This window comes from Asparagus officinalis, chromosome 8 (genome assembly GCF_001876935.1).
Source record: "Asparagus officinalis chromosome 8, Aspof.V1, whole genome shotgun sequence".
Classification (NCBI taxonomy): Eukaryota; Viridiplantae; Streptophyta; class Magnoliopsida; order Asparagales; family Asparagaceae; genus Asparagus; species Asparagus officinalis.
The window spans coordinates 128913727-128934019 of record NC_033801.1 but is presented as its reverse complement, the minus strand read 5'-3'; the positions used below and the strand labels follow the sequence as shown (position 1 = coordinate 128934019).

At 38.4% G+C, this 20293-nt stretch overlaps 3 protein-coding genes across 3 annotated transcripts in view; 1 reads left to right on the top strand and 2 right to left on the bottom strand.

Annotated features, from left to right (window-relative positions):
• LOC109820295 (cyclin-dependent protein kinase inhibitor SMR2-like) lies at positions 7-820 on the top strand. Its single transcript, XM_020386423.1, has one exon. The coding sequence runs from the start codon at positions 135-137 to the stop codon at positions 570-572; it is 438 nt and encodes a 145-aa protein (XP_020242012.1). The 5' UTR covers positions 7-134; the 3' UTR covers positions 573-820.
• On the bottom strand, positions 1730-5234 carry LOC109820289 (very-long-chain enoyl-CoA reductase). The gene is made up of 4 exons (XM_020386419.1): positions 5083-5234; positions 4940-4979; positions 2164-2918; positions 1730-2032 (listed from the first exon to the last, which is right to left on the bottom strand). Exons 1-4 carry the CDS (start codon positions 5149-5151, stop codon positions 1964-1966), a joined length of 933 nt encoding a protein of 310 aa, XP_020242008.1. The 5' UTR covers positions 5152-5234; the 3' UTR covers positions 1730-1963.
• The window catches only part of LOC109821929 (selenoprotein H-like), a gene marked incomplete at its 5' end in the record, with an annotated part of 4865 nt that continues 1412 nt past the window's right edge, over positions 16841-20293 (bottom strand). Inside the window, 3 exons of the mRNA XM_020388085.1 lie at positions 16841-17209; positions 18216-18275; positions 19123-19219. Of these exons, the coding sequence (XP_020243674.1) occupies positions 17129-17209; positions 18216-18275; positions 19123-19219 (238 nt within the window). The remainder of the gene's footprint in view (positions 17210-18215; positions 18276-19122; positions 19220-20293) is intronic.

Below are 20293 nucleotides of genomic sequence, written 5' to 3'. Positions count from 1 at the left end.
GCTTCTGATGCCATCCCTCCTCCTATTCTTCATATTCTCCTTCTCTTGTCTCTTCCTCTGTTTTCTCCATTCTCTTCTGTAAAACTCTTTTATCTCTCATTCTCCTCTCTCTCTCTCTCTCTCTCTCTCTCTCTATGAACTTAATGAGAATGTCCAACTCAATCCAAATAGCCTCTCCTCTAAAGCCACTGCCACTCAAAGAACATAGACAACAGCAAGAAGAGACCCCATCTTCCTCTTCTTTGTCTCAGCATAGAATTGTTTCGCCAAAGAAGATCGAGGATCATCAGCAACCAGGATTGAAAGAAGAAAGAGTACTTGATGCTTGTGATGATGATGGTGATGATGGCTACCATACGCCAACTTCTCCAAGGCATAGAATCCCAAAGGCTACTGTATGCCCTCTGGCGCCAAAGAGGCCATCTCTCCCTCAGAGATGCAAGAAGAGAAAAGCTCGCTTCGACATTGAGATTAAGGATGTGCAGTTGTATTTTGTTGCAGAGGCTGATGAAGAGAAGAGAAGCAAGAAGGCTAGAGAAGAAGTTGTCTCTAATTACTTTAACATAAACTAAACAAAAGTACATTTTATTTCTTTTTATTAGTGGCTTGATTGATGGATTGCTTTTTTTTTTTTGATTGTCTGTTAATTGGGTCCTTGAGGTACAATTAGTAGAGACACCCAGGACCCAGATTTGATTTGTAGAAAAAAGGAAAAATCTTCTTGTTTGTGTGATCTTTTCTGTCATTTGAGGGCATGAGGTTCTCTTTGTAATGAAGCCTGTTCCTGTTTCTCAACAGTAATTATTTTTTCTTTATTCTCTGTGTTTCTTTGTCTCTCATCCCTTTTCACTGAGTTTGCCGATCCTATCATCTTCATGAAGTAAGAACTTCAAAGAATAATTACCACTGTAAATACAAAGGAAGCATACAAGTCTTATGTGTTTTTTTGCCCACAAAAATAAATAGTAGCATCTTAGCCTTTTGAATAGGTTAGTTACTCCTTTAGATCTTTAGGTAAAGAAAGAAAAATAAGATTCCATAATAAACTGAACATGTATAATGTTCTTTTGCTTTCCTAAGGTGTGTATATATAAATATAGGGTTCATATAAGAATTTAAGAGTATAAAACTGCTGCTTTTGGTTTTCCAGAATCTGTGCGAGCTCATAAAAGATACAAAAAGATAGATTGTGATTTGTGAACCGTATCTCTGTTAGTCGTACTCTTGGATAAGTTGAAGCATGTCTACATTAAATATAATTTTTCTGCTCATTATGAAAGTTAAGCACAGGGCTATTTTATCTGTAAACAAGATCATCTTTGGACCTGCCCACCGGGAAAAGGAAAATAAAAAGAAAAAGAAAAGAAAAAAATAAACCATCCTTGGATCTGAGACTGAACTGGTGCAATCTAGACAGCAGATATATTCAGTTTTCATATTAAAAACTGCCACTAAATCATGAGGCCAAAGATTGAGGCTGCATTGGTTATCATCATCATTGCATTAGGCTTAGTTTCCTCTAAAGAAAGCCAACATTAAATACGAAGGTATAGAGAAAGCTAAAGGGACCGTAGTTACCAGGATCCTATGATGACTGGACTAGAACAAAGTTCATATAGAAGGAAGCATTTTTCCCCCCTTTAGCATCCTCCAGATTCTGCTTGCTTTCAAGCATCCAATGCTGCACACAAGCTATTTATTGAGAGGTAATCAGAAGGCATTCATTACATCAGTGAACAAGAAGCTGCACTATGATAATTGAAGAAATTGAAACCAGAGTTAAATTAACATTTTTGACGACCAATCTTGAGAACGTTCATGAATCATTAAGATATCGATTTAACAAGAATACGGAATTGAGAAGAGTGCCTTTGACATGCAACGTAATACAGTACGAAGAACTCTAATCTAATGCAGATTGCTAAGAAAACGGGATTTTGCGAGCTCAGAGTCCTTTCTCTCCTTAGATGAAAGGAGGAAGTATCACCCATCGTCGTGGATATCTAGGTCTTCCTTCTTTTCCATCAAATAACTGCAAGGAAAGAATTTGAGGATAATAAACAAAAAGGAATGACATGATTAAGAATCTTACATTAAAGATGCATACTCTATGAAATAAAGCTGCATATAGTTAAGGAATGAAAAAGAGGACTAGTGCTTTACCTTCTTCAACCTCCGGTGCTTAGCAAAAGCCCAATTAGTCATAATTGAAGCAGCCACAACAAGGAAAACATATCCAGCTACTGTTTGTGTTGCAATATTAAACCCTAGCCACTGATAGATCTCCGTTGTGTAATTCGCACATGTCACTATGTTGAACAAAAACCCACGAGGAATCTGATATCCACCATTTCCATCTGGGCTTCTAAGATTTCTCAAAATCAGGTGGCAGTATAAGTTCGAAACTTGGCAGATCAACCCAAACCCAAATCCAATTTTCATCTGCAAATCACTCACAGGAGTATAATGCGGGTGGTTTACATAATAAGCGATATATGCCCCAAAACTCCAATAATAAGCACAGTTTCTGAAGACATTGGAGAGAGGGGAAGTTGCATGGCTGAATCTATGAACAAAGAATGTCTCCATTATTCGTTTGAAGTAGTGAAAGCACCAGTAATACATGGCATAGGTTTGAACTGGATGAATGACACGCTCTTCTTCATAACCGAAATACTTGTACACAGGAAAGTGGTAAAAGATGGGGTAGATTATTAAAGGACCGAGATACTCCCAGAAGAATAGAGTGCTGTAATAGACCTGCACGCCTAAATCCTTGAATACTACAGTCAGAGTGTTTGTATTTCCATCACAGTAATCTTTGAGAGATTTCTTTGGAGAGAGGACAACAGGTTTTCCCTTGGTTCCAGGTTGCAGAGGCAGGGTGAGACGCTGTCTAGATGGATAGAATTTTTTGGCTGTAACACGTAAAAAGATGAGTTATTTTGTATCGAGTTAAGTTACTGTAGGACCATGAACAAGTAGTCCCAGAAGTTGCCAGCAGAAAAAAAAAATTCCTATAACTTAAATGTTACATTATTAGTCAGTAATAGGTCAGGAAGTAGCGAGAACATAGATGTTTTTTGCAACTAGTTAAATCAAAATCCAGTAACGTTCTTAAGATAAACAATATACTTTATTTGTTTCCTAAAAACCCCCAAATAGTTCGACAGAAACCACATTGGTTTTGAAGATTCGTAGTTTGAGTCAGATAGTCATGCAAGCAAAGATCCAAATAAACTTACTTACAACAGGTAACATTAGGAAGAAAGCCTGCAGCTTTATCTTCATGCAATATGCGAAGTTATGATTCGAACATTCATTTCAGCTCCGGCTCAGCTACATATAACCAGATAGGTTTACTCAAACTCTCAGCCTGCTTACTTAATCAGGTTGAATAAGTAGATCAAGTTCCTGAATCTGACCTGTTTTAACTATTTATTCTTTTATTTTAGCTCAGTAGATAGATACACGAGAAACTTTATTTGACACCCCCACACTTAAGTCCCACATAAACTAGTGTGAAGAAATGTTAGTGGCTTAAATAGAGAAAAGCCCAAGGCCCAAGAGTAACTAGTGCTAGCATTTTGGCAGTGAATTTAGCCAACATCGAGTTACTCTCGGTGGGTCCCACAGCTTGCACACGCCAACGGGCATGTGGCCTGGGGCATGACATTATCACTATGAAGCATGAATGCTCTATGTTTTCTTTTTCTTTTCTTTTTTTAATCTTCTCAATCTTCCCAAAAAATTTGGGATAAAGGCTTTGTTCTTTTAGTTGTTTTATTTTCATTCTTGGTATACCATGAGAATGATTGCCAATTAGGGTAACAAGTGGTAAAATTCTGTCATCTATGCAATGGAGCCTAGTATATATAATTTTTACAGAGAAACTTAGTGGTAAGGAGGAAAAAGGTGACCAGAAAACTAGACCCTTGAAATAGTTGTTATATATTGATTATCCAAGCTAAATGACTCGAGTAGCAGACTATATAGGGGCTTAATTCAACTGTACATCCTCTTTCCTCATTATAAAATTCCAATCTGAAACTGCTGGAAACAAATCTCAAACCTCCTTCAGCCTAAAAATTTTTAACATGTGAAAACTAAGAAATAAGTCTACTTATCGAATTATGAAGGAAATACACCAAGAAAAGGTAATAAACATATAGTTCAAGATGCTTAACTGGTTATTATAATTTTTCCCCCCAAAACTGAACATACGCCCATTAGTCATTACTATCAAAATTACATTTTATAATATTCAAGATCAATCCAATTAGTTTACAAAATAACGGGAAGACGATTACACAGGAAAATCAAGAAGCAAGTAACCATTGCGGACAAAATGAGCATGATAATATGCTGATATAGTTGGAGATAATTATATATAACTCTTTCAAGGATAACCATTTAAAGTATAATTGCAGCTGTGCGGACTCATCAAGAAGCGTCTCCTGCCCTGAATTATAACCATCCTAGAAATAATGTCATACATATACCAAGTAAAAAACAAATTAAAAAATCACACAGTGATTCCACATCATATTGGCTGTTATCCCCCATACAAAAGAAAAATTTCTCATATATTATAACAAGATTTGTTTTTGAGTTTTTGAGTTTTGCTACAGGACCGAAAATATGGGACCAGCGGGCGATAAGTGAGTTGTCCACCTCCTATCGCATAATAAGCTATCCCTCTCCTATCATCAGCTGATTATGCAATAGGAGGGGTATAACTCACCTGTCCCCCTCCTATCTTCAGCTGATTATGCAATAGGAGGGGAATAACTCACCTGTCCCCTTTTGGTCCCATTTTTTGGGTCTTGAAGAAATTTTCTTTGTTTTTTGGACCAAACTAGTGGTTTTAATTTGCATTAAACAGAACCTTAATGTCTATTTGTCAACCGCACAAAAGACCAAAAAATAAATCACTTACCACGAGAGTGAATCGCCTCCTGCAAATCGCTGACAGTAGCCTGCATAACCCCGCCAAAATCAAACAAAAATAACAGAATCGTCAGATCAAACCCAAGATCAACACAAAACAACTCAAACCCATTTCAGATCCGAGAAGTCTACCGAGTCTTCGAGCTCGATCCCACCCTTGACCACCTCTCGGCCGCTTCGAGAGACAACGGTCACCTTCATCTCAAAACCCCCAAAAAAAAATTCCAAAACCCAAGTCACAAATCGAGAGAGAGAGAGAGAGTTATGAAGGGAAGGCGGAGATGGGTTACTACTTATTGTCGCTGATTTTTAAGAAGAAAACGGGTCGGGTCGGGTCGGGTCGGGTCTTATGACAGCATTCGGGTGGGTGAGAGTTTAAAGGCTGATGGTTGGGAGTAGGAGAGCTAATAAAACGTTAAAAGCTTTGTCTAGCGTGTGCACATGGGTCCTCGTAATGGCCTGTTAATGGCAACCGTTTGTAGCTGTCCTAGTTCTGTTATTAATTTACTATAGAAACTTTGTTTTCCTTTTATTTATTATATTTTTTCCCCTTGCCGATGAAAAATAGAATTAATATGATAAAAAAAGTAGATTTCTGACGTGATATCAAAACACAATTAGGACGAAAATCTCATTTCTACATGTTTAAAACGGATTTAAACAGATCTAATTATTAGACTCTGGATTTTCGGCTCATGAAAAGAACGCTTGATCTGCAACCCCGCCACAACTTCAAACTTTATACTTAGTATAATGCGCTTTTAACAACTTAGTGTAATGTTTTTTAGTAATAAAGATAATGTTACATCAACTTCAACAGAAGATGAAAGAATAGATGAATCTTTAGATTCTTTACTTACTTGAGAATGAATTAGAAGAATATGTTGAGAATTTAGGACAAAATAATGATATTAACGATAATAATTTAGAAGAATATGTTGAGAATTTAGGACAAAATAATGATATTAACGATAATAATATTCAAGAAGAAAAAGCTAGTACTTAATGATATTAACGATAATAATATTCAAGAAGAAAAAGCTAGTACTCCTAATTTTAATGAAGAATATAAATAAAATTCACATGAGGGCCAAGAAAAAAAATTAGAGATGAATGAGATGTCAAATTCAATTCTTATCAATATTTATGATCCTATATAATGGAAAGGTATTTATCAAAATTTTATAGATCTAATAGTTGAAAAATGCCCAATTATATAAGAAGAAGTAGATTTTCCTAAAGATGAAAGTAATAGACACTTTTCTACATCATATTACATAAAAAATTTGTCAAATGGAGAAAAACATGAAAGAAGGTGGTTAGTTTACTCAAAAGATTTAGATAAAGTAAAATTCATAGAAAAAAACGTAAAGTATTGGTAATGAAAATATTTCGTGAAAAACGTAAAATTCATAGATAAAAACAATTTGATGAAAATATTGGTAATGAAACAATATTCAACCCTGAAGAATCTTTTCGTATTGAATATTTCTTATACATAGTTGATAAATCGCTTGGCTCAATTGAAAGTAGGTTTGAACAATTTAAAACATATGAAAAAAAATTTGGTTTTTTGTTTGATTTGAAAAAATTAAAAGCTTTAGATGATATTGAATTGAAAGAATATTGTCTTAATCTTGAAAATGCACTAAAACATGATGAACATTCGGATATTAATGGACTTGATTTGTTTTCAATATTGAGAGTGCTTAGTGAAATTTTAAAAATAGAGATTAATAGCTCAATTGAAGTGTTGAACTATATAAAATGGTTAGATTCTTTTCTAAATACTTGTATTGCTTATCGTGTATTATTGACTATACTCGTAACAGTTGCTTCCGCTGAAAGAAGTTTTTCAAAATTAAAATTACTAAAATCTTATTTAAGATCGACTATGTTACAAGATAGATTGAATGGTTTAGCAATATTATCTATCGAAAATAATAAGTTAGAAAATATTGAACATAAAACTTTAATTAGTAATTTTGCAGCTCAAAAGGTTAGAAGAATGAGATAAAATCTATTATTAGTTGTATCACTTAGGTTTCATGTAATATTTTGCCTTGGACCCCAAAATTCCTAGGTACGGCCCTGCTTACTTCTCTGATCCCAGGTCTGGGACAGGACCTAGTCTGATTCATGACCAGCGTAGGAGCGGGGTCAAGCTGGGCCCGACCCGCAGCCCATGAATCGGTGGTCGACACATGATTTTTTAAATATTTTTCTATTTTTTATTTCTAAACTATATTAACTTTAAATTCATATTTGTAAATTTATATTTGATTTATTTTTGTATGTATGTATATATGCATGTATGCGTGCGCGTGTGTGTAAGTAATGATATGGTGAAATGATGAGATGAAACCTTATTCTGAGATGAACTAATGGGGGCATCAAATTCATGGTCCGTATTATTCATCTTGTTCAAAATATCATCTATTGTACCATAGAAATAAGGTTTGACCAATATTTAACTGGCTAATACATTGTAGGTGTCAAAAAATGCTTACAGACATCCAAATACCACTCAAGACAAAGAGAAGGTGATAAACATCAGTATCTAAGTCATGGGAGATCATACAAGCCCAAAGGAAGCAAAATGATCTATGAATCAACACAAAACAATGTGAATTCACAGAACAATGCAAACTACAGCGTGTGGGCGCGGCAGTACATGGTGTCGCGGCTGAAGCGCGGTAACCCATGGTGCCGCGGCTAAGACGCGGCAGCCTATGGTGTCGCGGCCAAGGCGCGGCAACTCATGGTGTCGCGGCCATTATAGGGGATGCTACAGCAGTTACAATGCAGTTATTTGATGATTATTAAAGCCCACGTGGCAGCATATTAGAGATAGAACGTGTGCTGACGTGGACAGGCAGTTAAACCATGAAAAAAGGTGGTTAAAAGTCATGGGGGAACAGTTTCAAACACGTATGAACGTGGGTGTAACTGCCCCTTTAGCCGCGGCAGTGTCGACTGCCGCGCCACCCCTATAAATACCTCCCTATACACGAAATAAAAGAGGGCTGAGCATTTCCAGAGTAGATTAGAGCAGAGAGCCTTGAGTTTTGGTGAATTAGAGCAAGAAAGAGAGTCTTCCTTCTTCACAAACATCCTCAAGAAGTTTATGGCGATTCCTAGAGATCTAAGCTCTGACTTGATCTTTAGAAGAGTGAATATCTTACATCGATAAGATATTCGCTTCAAATTCTTACTTCGATAAACGAATGAAGAATCATTAAACCCCTCATCGATTCAATCAGAATCTGTGATTTGGTGGTCCACGAGTCAAAGCGCTCCCGGCACATGCAAAGATCCAACGCAAGCAGCGATCCAAACAACGATCCTGCGTTTGTTTCTCAAGAGTTGTAATTTTTATTTTGTTGTGTAAAAGAAGTCTTATAAAAAAGACTATTTTTTTGAATTTGTTGTAATCGACCGAAGATATAATGAATTCCATGACAAAGTCAACTTTTGACGCAAACAAGCTGGCGACCACAGTGGGAGCCAACGGTCTTGCTGCCGAGCCCGTCGTGTCGCAGCCGATCAAGATACTGGTTGAGTCCATGGTTGAATACGAATTCGACCAAACCAAGTTTGAGGAATATCTTTCATCATCCTCTTCAAGATCTTCATTGTCTCGCAAGTACAAGAGGATCTCACAATTAAGGAAAACTTACATGCCAAAGAAGGCACAAAATGAAGACTCTCGCCTGATTGTTGCTGAGGGTTTTACTCGCAACACCTCTGCTCACAATGACTCTTATCTAGTTAAAGAGTCATTAAATCAAAGCCCACCGGTATTGACGAAAAGAGCTCGTCAGAGACAACGCCAACGCCGCGCTCGTCAAATAGCTAAGGCCTTAGAACAAACCGACGGAGTTCGTTATCATGCGGACTTAGAGTCGAGGAGGCATCGAGTGGTTCAGTTGTCTCAACGACCAATCATTCATGTCTCTGCTAAACTCACGACGAAGGAATGGACTATTGTCAAAAGGACTCGTTCGACCCTCAAATAACGTATACAAAAACATCGTGCAAACACTGCTCATGCCCGAGCTCTCCTACAACAAAGACGAGAAAGGAGGAAGGAAACGGTGACCAAAGAACCACCGAAACTCTGCCAAGTTTGGATTCCAAAGTCTGGACTTATGCAAAATCAGCATTCGGGGCCCGTTAAGACTCCATACCCGCAAGGGGGTGATTTTAAACGTGCGACTCCTGACATAACCTTGGATCGCTCAAAGACAAAAATAAATTATCCTGAGAATGCCAACAAGGTTTTACACCCCCAGAAGAAGACGCATTCACCAAGTGATATCGTCATACCTGGGAGGTCATGCCAACAGACAATACGATTTTTTGGCAATCATACCGATGAATCGTATTATCAAGTTGAAGTTGTGAATAATTTTCGAAAGAGAGTTATTCGAGAGATAAACTCTCGTTGTTCCTGTGCGCGACTCGTTAAAACAGCATTATCAGAATGTGACTGTTTCAAACGAGAAGTCATCCCACGAAAAGTCTCTGTATTATCGAAACCTAAGCCGAGACATTTCCGCAAAAGAAGAGCAGCTGTCCAAAATGATGAATTCCCTGAAGTCACCATCAACGTAGCTGATAGAAGAAAGTCTAAACAGCATTCAAGTGACTCAAATCCCGACTTTTCCCCGAAAGGAAAAGTCAATCCAAGAATTGCTCAAAGGATGTCTCGACTCCAATTAGGAGCTATCAGACGCAGAGACTACAAGAGAATGCAAGAAGGAATGTCCTCGGAGGATGAATTCTCGGACACTTATTCTGCAATCGCTTCTGATGATACAATGTCTAGCACAGGACAAATCAGAGAAGTATTCACAATCACTGCTGATCAGTTCACTCAAATACTTCAGGAAGCTCTAGCCAAACAACGTGAAGAAATTAGAGCTGAAGTGAAGACAGAAATGGAGTTAGCTATCCAACAAATGAGAGAATTGCTAACTCAACGGCCTCAACCCCCTGAGTCCAGTCAAAGAGCTGAATCCAGCCGCCACATTCAGAATGTTACAGATGACAGTGATCCAGAAGTGGATGAAGTCATTGTGGCTGATACACCTCCCAATAGCAATAACGATGGGGGTAGTCTAACGAATCCTCCCAATAACGAGATTTGGGGTGATTCAATAGCACCTCTCACAGGGGGTGGTCTAACTCATTCTCCTCAACGTCCTTCGAACGAAGACATAGACGATAAAGAGAAAATGAAAGAGCTTGAAAACAAAATCAACGCTTTGATGACGGCTCAAGAAGTTAAGAAGACGGGTATTCCATGTCCCTATCCAAGGGAATGGGATTCATTACCGTATCCGGCAAAGTTCAATCTGATTAACTTCACACCGTTTGAGGGGAAGAGTTCGCCGATTCAGCACTTAATTTATTTCAAGTCTCATTTGGGCATGATCTCTGGAAACGAGGTTTTAATGGTCCGGTCATTCGTTGGCACCCTTCGTGGGCCCGCCTTCGATTGGTACCGACGGCTCAAGCCAGGGAGTATCAATTGCTGGGATGACATGGAAAGTTTGTTCCTCAGCAACTTCTTCGATGATGATACGAAGTGTCAGTCGGAACCCTTTTAGATGAGAAGCAAAAAGACGGAGAGTCGGTCGACGATTTTGTCAAGCGCTTCCGTGGCAAAGCAATGAATTGCAGAGATCCTATTACAGAGGAGTTCATCCTGCAAACATGCCACAATAACCTCTCCATTGATGTCTTGGAAACTCTGGGGGTCGTACCATCCATAACTTGGAAAGAGTTAAAACTACGGGGTGAACAAGCTGAACACTTTCTTAAAAGAAAGAAAGTTGAGAGAGTTCAACCAACGACATCCACAATTCCTGTGAACGCAACTCTCGATCCGAGGTTCCAAAAGGAGTATTCTTTCGAAGACGATGAAGCTCCAGCCATATTGGAATACCTCCTCGCCAATGATAAAATCGAGCTACCGCCTATTAAAGATCAGGAGGGTGCTAAGATGATTACAGATCCAAACTACTGTGCATACCACAGAAGGGTTCTTCATCCCACCAATATTTGCTTTGGACTAAAAAATAAGATCCAAGCATTAATTGACTCCGGCATCATAATGGCGAAACAAGCCGAGTAAAGACGACTCATACTCCATTGGGTACACGAGTATAAACTGTTTTCCCTGACTCCGATGAGTATACGAGTATAAACTGCTTCTCCATCTCACTCCGAAAAGTATACGAGTATAAACTGCTCCTTAATACTCCAACAGGTATATGAGTCTAAACTATTTCCTTTCTTTCACGGGAAGTTCCTGGAGAATGTCATGCATGGTACTTTTAAGGATAACCCGTTCATATAGCTAAACATAATGATAAACTTAGTTTAGCAAGAAAAAGTTGGGGGTGGATGGTTCATGTAACGGATGTTCCCGAAAGAATGCTATATGTAATTTTTTTAGGAATAACCCGATCATTACAAACAAAGTGTTAAACACTACATCCCGACGGTGATTTCCGAATATTCTTTTGCTGAGATGAGATTCGATCACTTCGTTGGATCAATCTTCCCTCTCAAACCCTCCTTTGGTCAAACCTTTAAACAGTTAGGACCAAATCCAAAATCCCCTCTCGATTCGTTCCATGAACGAGAGGTCCACAAATTAAACGATCAAACCTTTAAACAGTTAGGATCGTCTCAAATCCCCATCTTGGTCAAACCTTTAAACAGTTAGGACCAAAGCCAAAATCCCCTCTCGATTCCTCCCATGAATGAGAGGTCCACAAATTGAACGATCAAACCTTTAAACAGTTAGGATCGTCTCAAGTCCCCACTTGGTCAAACCTTTAAATAGTTAGGACCAAAACCAAAATCCCCTCTCGATTCCTTCAATGAACGAGAGGTCCAAAAATCGAACGATCAAACCTTTAAACAGTTAGGATCGTCTCAAATCCCCATCTTGGTCAAACCTTTAAACAGTTAGGACCAAAGCCAAAATCCCCTCTCGATTCCTCCCATGAACGAGAGGTCCACAAATTAAACGATTAAACCTTTAAACAGTTAGGATCGTCTCAAGTCCCCACTTGGTCAAACCTTTAAATAGTTAGGACCAAAACCAAAATCCCCTCTCGATTCCTTCAATGAACGAGAGGTCCAAAAATCGAACGATCAAACCTTTAAACAGTTAGGATCGTCTCAAATCCCCATCTTGGTCAAACCTTTAAACAGTTAGGACCAAAGCCAAAATCCCCTCTCGATTCCTCCCATGAACGAGAGGTCCACAAATTGAACGATCAAACCTTTAAACAGTTAGGATCGTCTCAAGTCCCCACTTGGTCAAACTTTTAAATAGTTAGGACCAAAACCAAAATCCCCTCTCGATTCCTTCAATGAACGAGAGGTCCAAAAATCAAACGATCAAACCTTCCTACAGTTAGGATCGTCTCAAAACTCCCACCTGGTCAAACCTTACTACAGTTAGGACCACAACCAAAATCTCCTTTCGATTCATTTTTGTGAACGAAAGGTCCACTTTTGAATTGAGTAATCAAACCTTATGACAGTTAGGATTATTCAAACCACTCCAGATTCTCTAAGTGGAGTTCCCACTTCGAGTTTCCTTTGTACCAGGAGATAGAATATAAAATTCTTCCTCTCCGATTTTGGGTTCATCTCTACCAACAAACAAGAGACCAGGAGATAGAATATAAAATTCTTCCTCTCCGATTCCGGGTTTATCTCTACCAACAAACAAGAGACCAGGAGATAGAATGTAAAATTCTTCCTCTCCGATTTCGGGTTTATCTCTACCAACAAATAAGAGACCAGGAGATAGAATGTAAAATTCTTTCTCTCCGATTTCGGGTTTATCTCTACCAACAAACAAGAGACCAGGAGATAGAATATAAAATTCTTCCTCTCCATCATTGGGTTCATCTCTACCAACAAAAAAGGGACCGTATTACTCCAATAGGTACATGAGTCTAAAGCAGGAAGTTTCTGGAGAATATTACTCATAATATTCTTAAGAATAACATGATTACCTCCCAACGGGTATATGAGGTTAAACTATTTCCCGAACACTCCGATGAGTATATGAGTATAAACTGCATCTCCTTGAAACTCCCAACGGGTATATGAGGTTAAACTGTCTCCCGAACACTCCAATAGAGCATATGAGTATAAACTATTTCTCTATTCTTCAACAATAGTTCTGATTCAAGACTTCGACGACGGCCAAGCGATAGACGCAGCACCGGAGGAATCTTAGCTATTCTACAAAGCACTGAATAAGCTAAAAGATAAAGAAGTCAATGATTGAAGCCATTCACAGACCATTCTACGCAATTTCCTCAACAAAGCACTGGAGGAATTGCAAGGAAAGTTATCATATCCAAAGTGTCCCAAACCCCTCTCTAAAAAATGATGAGTCTGAGATACTTTGGAGGGGGTATCCGTAGGCGTCAAAAAATGCTTACAGACATCCAAAAACCACTCAAGACAAAGAGAATGTGATAAACATCAGTATCTAAGTCATGGGAGATCATACAAGCCCAAAGGAAGCAAAAGGATCTATGAATCAACACAAAACAATGTGAATTCACAGAACAATGCAAACTACAGCGTGTGGGCGCGGCAGCTCATGGTGCCGCGGCTACAGCGGGCGCGCCAGCCTATGGTGTCGCGGCCAAGGCGCGGCAACTCATGGTGCCGCGGCCATTATAGGGGATGCTACAGCAGTTACAATAGAGTTATCTGATGATTATTGAAGCCCACGTGGCAGCATATTAGAGATAGAACATGTGCTGACGTGGACATGCAGTTAAACCACGAAAAAATATGGTTAAAAGTCATGGGGGAACAGTTTCAAACACGTATGAACGTGGGTGTAACTGCCCCTTTAGCCGCGTCAGTGTCGACTGCCGCGCCATTTGGACGCATCAACTGCCGCGCCTAAAGAGGCAGTTGTTGATCGGCTATTTCTTCAGTTATCGTCTAAGGAGGCTATAAATACCCCCCTATGGCCATCATTGACACAGCGGAGCATTTTCAGAGCAGATTAGAGCAGAGAGCCTTGAGTTTTGGTGAATTAGAGTAAGAAAGAGAGTCTTCCTTCTTCACAAACATCCTCAAGAAGTTTCTGGCGATTCCTAGAGATCTAAGCTCTGACTTGATCTTTAGAAGAGTGAATATCTTACATCGATAAGATATTCGCTTCAAATTCTTACTTCGATAAACGAAGGAAGAATCATTAAACCCCTCATCGATTCAATCAGAATCTGTGATTTGGTGGTCCACGAGTCAAAGCGCTCCCGGCACAGGCAAAGATCCCACGCAAGCAGCGATCCAAACAACGATCCTGCGTTTGTTTCTCAAGAGTTGTAATTTTTATTTTGTTGTGTAAAAGAAGTCTTATAAAAAAGACTATTTTTTTGAATTTGTTGTAATCGACCGAAGATATAATGAATTCCATGACAAAGTCAACTTTTGACGCAAACATATATGTCTCAAGCAAATTGCACCCCAAGTCGACCCATATAGGCCGACCAAAGAGTCCCGTCTCGCCAGGCTAAGACAGAAGTCCCTTCTCGCAAGGCCGAAACAGACGTCCCTTCTCGCTTGACTGACTCGCCCTTTCTTGCCAAGTCAAGTCGCTCCTTCTCGCCAGTCCGAGTCATTCCTTCTTGCCAGGCGAGCCGCCCTTTCTCACCAAGCAGCGTCCCTTCTCTCCAGTCTGGGTCGATAACTTTCGGGGCCGACTAAAAAGACGGTACTTCTCACCTTCTCGTAAGAAGTCGTCCCTTCTCGACAGACGGCCCGAGTCGTCCCTTCTCACTAGGTCGAGTCGAAAGGCGGTCATCCTTGAGTCCTCCACCAACAGTTAGTCGCCATCACATTAAATGCACGGTCAAAAGTCATCATTGCTCTAGCCTCCATAGTCTTTGACTCATTAGACCCAATTAGCACCATGCAGCTATTGTTGCTTTGCACTAACCACCTGGATGACCAATCTTTGCTAGTGGTCGACACCTGTCAGCTGTCTACCTGGACTCAGTTCAAGCTACCTGTCTGCCCTTGTGATCCTCCATAAAAGAAAGTCATGCACCTCAAGGTAGCTCTCTGATCTTTTCACACAACTTCGAAACCTTCTTCAGCGTCTCACATTTTCCCACTCAAGTTCATATATTAACTTGATCGTCGGAGGAACAACCGGAGAACCCAACTCCGACCTCTTACGAGTTCTTCGTGTGCAGGAATGAATACCAAGTTTCCAGACTAGTCATATGAAGAAGTTTGAAGACTCCAACCCCACATTAATCTTTAACTAAACCCCATGTTAGATAATTGACATCAACATCATCAAATATATATGGTCAAATTTTTACATAGTTTCGAGTCTTCTAGGATATGAATAAAATAAGTTTAATATATTGATTTTTGAGACAACTTAATACCCGTCTCTTTTACACATAGTTAAAATAATTATTAAAAGTTTTAAAATAATATATACTTTTTTATATATAGAACATAATGAGTGCAAATGACGATGTGCGACGTCGATCATTGTTTCAGATAGCCTATCGAGCCATCTCACGATAAGAATGTTATCTCACCATCTCATTTTATTATGTGTGTGTGTGCGCACGCGCGCTTGTGTGTAAACATCACGCAGTGTGTGTGTAAACATCACGTAGAAAAACAACGTAAACACAAAGATATGCATAGTTCAGACTTCGTAGGAACACCTGACTACATGAGGCTCATTTATTTTTTGCTAAATAAAGTAATATTTATAACTAAACTCCAGTTGGACGGGGGTTAGCTGGGCCGGGCTTATAGTGGGCCCGACTTGCTGCTTTGGTCCTGAGTCTGGATTTAAACCTAGCCCGGCCCGTGAACCGCCATCAATATAGGGAAGGTTGGGTCGGGCTAAGTGTGGGTTGAGCCGGGTTTAGACCCACACCATGCTGAGCAAATTCGACTTGTGATTCGAACCGACCCATACCAAACCCTAGAGTAAGAGAGGGGGATAGTTGAACTTAAACTAATGGGAGAGAAGAGAAAGAGAATGTAATGGAAGTAATTATGTTTGGATAGACAACTAGAGAATGGGGAGGGAGGGAGAACGATGAAATTAATGTGTTTGTTTAGAATAGAAAATAAAAAAAAAACCAGAGCAATTCACTTAAAATCAATATCCTCCCCTCCCAATCAGTCCACTTTAGGATAGTTAAGAAAATAAGAACATTTGTTTATTTTTAATTTTCTCAGTCCTTCCATTCACTTACTAAAATTGTAAACAAACACAATTTTAAGATGGATAATATTATAACCTTCTCAACTCCGCCTCTCCCCCTCTTAAAAAAAGCTATTTAAATCCATGGAGTTTATGGCTCATGATTGATACCTATATAGTTAGATTCTCACGTTTATAGAGATTTAATTGAATGCTACCTAGTTAGTTGGGTAGTTGACTTGTGCTCCCTTGGCAGAACAATGACCAAATGCAACAAACTTATTATTATTATTATTATTATTATGGAATAACAACAAGCTAATTGTTGTCTACATAATAATATTAATTTAATAAAAAAATAGAAAACAGTAGTCAAACTTTATAATTTGAGTTGTTTATTTTAAGGCGTTTCAGAAACAGAGAAGCATTTGATCATTTTGGTTATTAGAAATATATTGTTCATTTAGTTGCACTTTCGCAGGAAATTGCTTTCTACGTTAAATACTTGCAACCTGTTTTTGTAGGAGATTACACAATTATATCAACTACACTTCCAAAACACTTACAAACTGCAATGAGACGACTTGCAATGAGCCAATATGCCGACTACCTCAACATACAAAGAGCTGAATAACAAAATGACGGGGGGAAAAGGCAAGCCAAGAAGATTTCTTCACTTAATGCAAATTTAAGCATTCCCCACATAAATCATAGCATATTCAAATCCAAATTACCATCCCATTCTCCAATATTTCGACAAAAATAGACGAAACATTAGCCCTTCATATCAAGCTACTTCCAGAGAACAACATGTCACCAAAATGCACATAACATGCTAGATAAGTTTGTCAGCAGCAAAAACTAGTACCAAACTAAGCAGCAAAATGTACGTAACATGCTAAGATAAGTTTGAAGCATAGGGTTTAACTGCTATATTCACTTGATTTTGTTGACAATGTCCTCCACAACTTCGTCCATGTCGAGATTCTTCATCGGTGTGAATGGTCGTTTCAAGCCCTACATATGATCAGATAAAAAGAAGGAAAGGAAGCAATCATTAACATTCAACTATTTGGGAACTAATGTTTGGCAAGTGATCATAAGTGCCTTATAAGCCACTTTGACATGTTTGACAAGTAGCTTATTTTGGCCAACAGCCACCAAAAAATAAGCTAGGGTCCCTAGCTTATAGTTTGGTGGCTTATAAGCAACCAGGCTTGATCGACAAAAATATGCCTCAGATCATTTCAAAAAATTTGAAGCCCCACTTATCTATCTTCGACTCTACTAAATGCTTTTTGGTCATTTTGACAATAATGATGGCTTATAAGCCACCCATTGCCAAATACTCTGCTATTGAAAATAAAGTATAATCTACTAAATTTACCAAACATTTTTGGCTTATAATCTATTTGTGGATTATGAGCCAAGTCGATTATGATCCAAAGTTGCCAAACATGCTCAGACTACTACATTGATACTCAAAACATAGGAACATCAATGTATTTCATCCAGTTGCAACAAAAGAATGCATGGAGCATTAAATACATTAATACAAACATTGTTATCCTATGCATACTGGATAACATAATTTTAGTAGCATAGTGGTCCATTTGATAAATTTGCAGCAGGTATATCAATCCAAAGGAGATGCAGTTTGATGTAAAATGCTACATGAAGATTTCTGATAGGAAACAATATGGCCTCATAGAAATTGAAGCTTGTTTTCTGAAGAATTGTCAATAACTGTTAGATTCTTGTCACAATATCCCATCAGACAAAACAAAACGAGTGAAACTGACATGGTACCCAGAACCACAAAAAAAACTAATAAAAGAAAACGGAGCTTTCTAAAAGTAAAAAGATGATATGAGGTATCAGACCCCCCCCCCCCCCCCAAAAAAAAAAAAAAAAAGTCCAATCAAGGACATAGATGCATCATATAATAGTCCTGATCACTTAAAAACATAACTACATCATATAATGTAAACATAAATAAGAAAAATTGTTGTAGATTACTTACCAGAAGGGAAATGAAAATTTCTCCGCTTGCCTTGCGAACCTCAAAGCATCCCCGACGAGGCTGTAATAAAATGCATAATCTGTCAGTTAATAGAAATAGCAGAAGCATATCAAATCTCACGTTAAAAGCTGAATACAAACACGTTGGCTTAAGTTTAACAGCGAAAGCCGAATAAACTAGGAGATAATACCTACTTTATTATTCCTTTGAAGAAAACTTTCAAGGTTTCTTTACAAGTCTCAGTAATTTCACAACACCTCGCTTACGCTCAACGATAGAACCCACCCCACGCCCCCACCTACGCGTTCCACCCACCCCCCCCCAAAAAAAAAAAAGACTGTTACAAGTAACAAGGTACATTTAGGGGGGGAAAGCAAGAGTAACATTGTACACCTGTGTAACAGACTATAAAAATATGATAGTGGTATCAGAAAACCACCCCTCACAAATTGCACACTGAATGAATACGCAAAAACAATGTACATCAACAAATCCTGAAAAGTTATCTCAGTGGCCACAGGAAATGTAGTCAGGCAAGAAGACGATTCCAGCGGACATGTAAAATAACAACTAAACATAAAATAAGTTAAAAATTCTATACAAAGTTTACACAGTTAAATAATCGCAATCCCCAAAGGTTAAGATGGTTATAGATAAAAAATGTAGATTGAAGACTCCATAGCCTGAAATAAAGTACGGAGTACATCTGAAATTGCCAAATGTAGAACATGTCTGCTTCATTCATGCTACAAACAAATTCTGCGATGCAACAAACATGGGAAGCTACTATAGACTTCACCAACAGATATAACATGAAATAATTTGACAAAACATGATAAAATAAAAAGCTCTACTGAAGAAGCAAGCATCAACGCCATACATTGCACTTTCTCAGAATAACACATACCTTCTCAGGATTAATTGTGACATCAATGCCAGGTATAGCACTTTCCAAACCTTCTTTTACAATGTTGGCCCTTGTCTTGAATGAATTGCATTGCTTGCTGAGAGGGTTGGAAAAGGGAAGAAAGAGACCTTGAGTAAATTGTTTGACTTTGTTGCATGTACGTACTACTATGTATGGAGTAGCTTCATAGAAATTAATTATAAAGCATTTTCATTTTCACATATAAGACAATGTTAAATCATTAAAATTTACATTAAAATGGGGGAAACTGACTAAACAATGGCCTAAGGTTGCAATTATGTTTCTGCAGCTTTGACTAACATTGTTTCAGAGAAAAATTGTTGTATTCTTTTTTATGAGACGATAAAAAAGCATCACGTCTACTTGCAGGATCCTTTGCTCATAATGATAACCTAAACGGACCATCTAGGTGCTGCCCTTGGAATTTTCCGATCACGTTAATTATTAAAGGAAACAGAGTTCTATCTATATATACATAGAAAGAGACCACTATATTGTTCATCTAACCCTAAATTCTCTTAAATAGAGGATAGAATGATATTATAAATTAGATATGAGATAAAATTATGTCAAATCATATCTCCCAATATCTCAATAATATCTCATAATATATTCCTTAACACTCTCCTTCAAGCTGGAACATATATATCATACATGTCCAACTTGTTACAAAGCACACTTTAAACTGTGACGATGCTTTAAAAAACTCAAAGTAATCTTGATCTTCTTATCTTTCGCTAGGATGCCTTCAAATCAGTTGATCTACTCTAGGACTCTACCGATAAAATGATCCTTGAAGGATCTGACAATAAATAATCCTTCCAAGATCCAATAACAAATGATCCTTCTTTAAGGATCTGACAAACAAATGATCCAAGAGGTGGAGTTGACTTTGGGCTCGAGCAAAGATCAATGTGGTCAACGAGGCACAAGGTGAGGGCAGATTAGAGCGGAGTTGGCTCTGATCAGAGTGGACGAAAAACAGTAATTCGCGGATATAAACAATACCAAAGTATGGATGGACAATAGTCAATGAACAGTAAGCCGATGGACAATAAATCAATAAATAAACAGTAGCCGGTAGACAATAATTTGGTGTCTAGGCCAACGAGGGGAAGCATGAAGTTTCAACAACCCCCCCCCCCCCCCG

Bases quoted from the DNA above. Each gene is read 5' to 3' on its own strand.
- LOC109820295 (XM_020386423.1), top strand. From the start codon at position 135: ATGAACTTAATGAGAATGTCCAACTCAATCCAAATAGCCTCTCCTCTA.
- LOC109820289 (XM_020386419.1), bottom strand. From the start codon at position 5,151: ATGAAGGTGACCGTTGTCTCTCGAAGCGGCCGAGAGGTGGTCAAGGGT. The intron at 4,980-5,082 runs GTAGACTTCTCG...GGGGTTATGCAG, and splicing joins GGATCGAGCTCGAAGACTCG to GCTACTGTCAGCGATTTGCA. The intron at 2,919-4,939 runs GTAAGTGATTTA...TACGTGTTACAG, and splicing joins GGAGGCGATTCACTCTCGTG to CCAAAAAATTCTATCCATCT.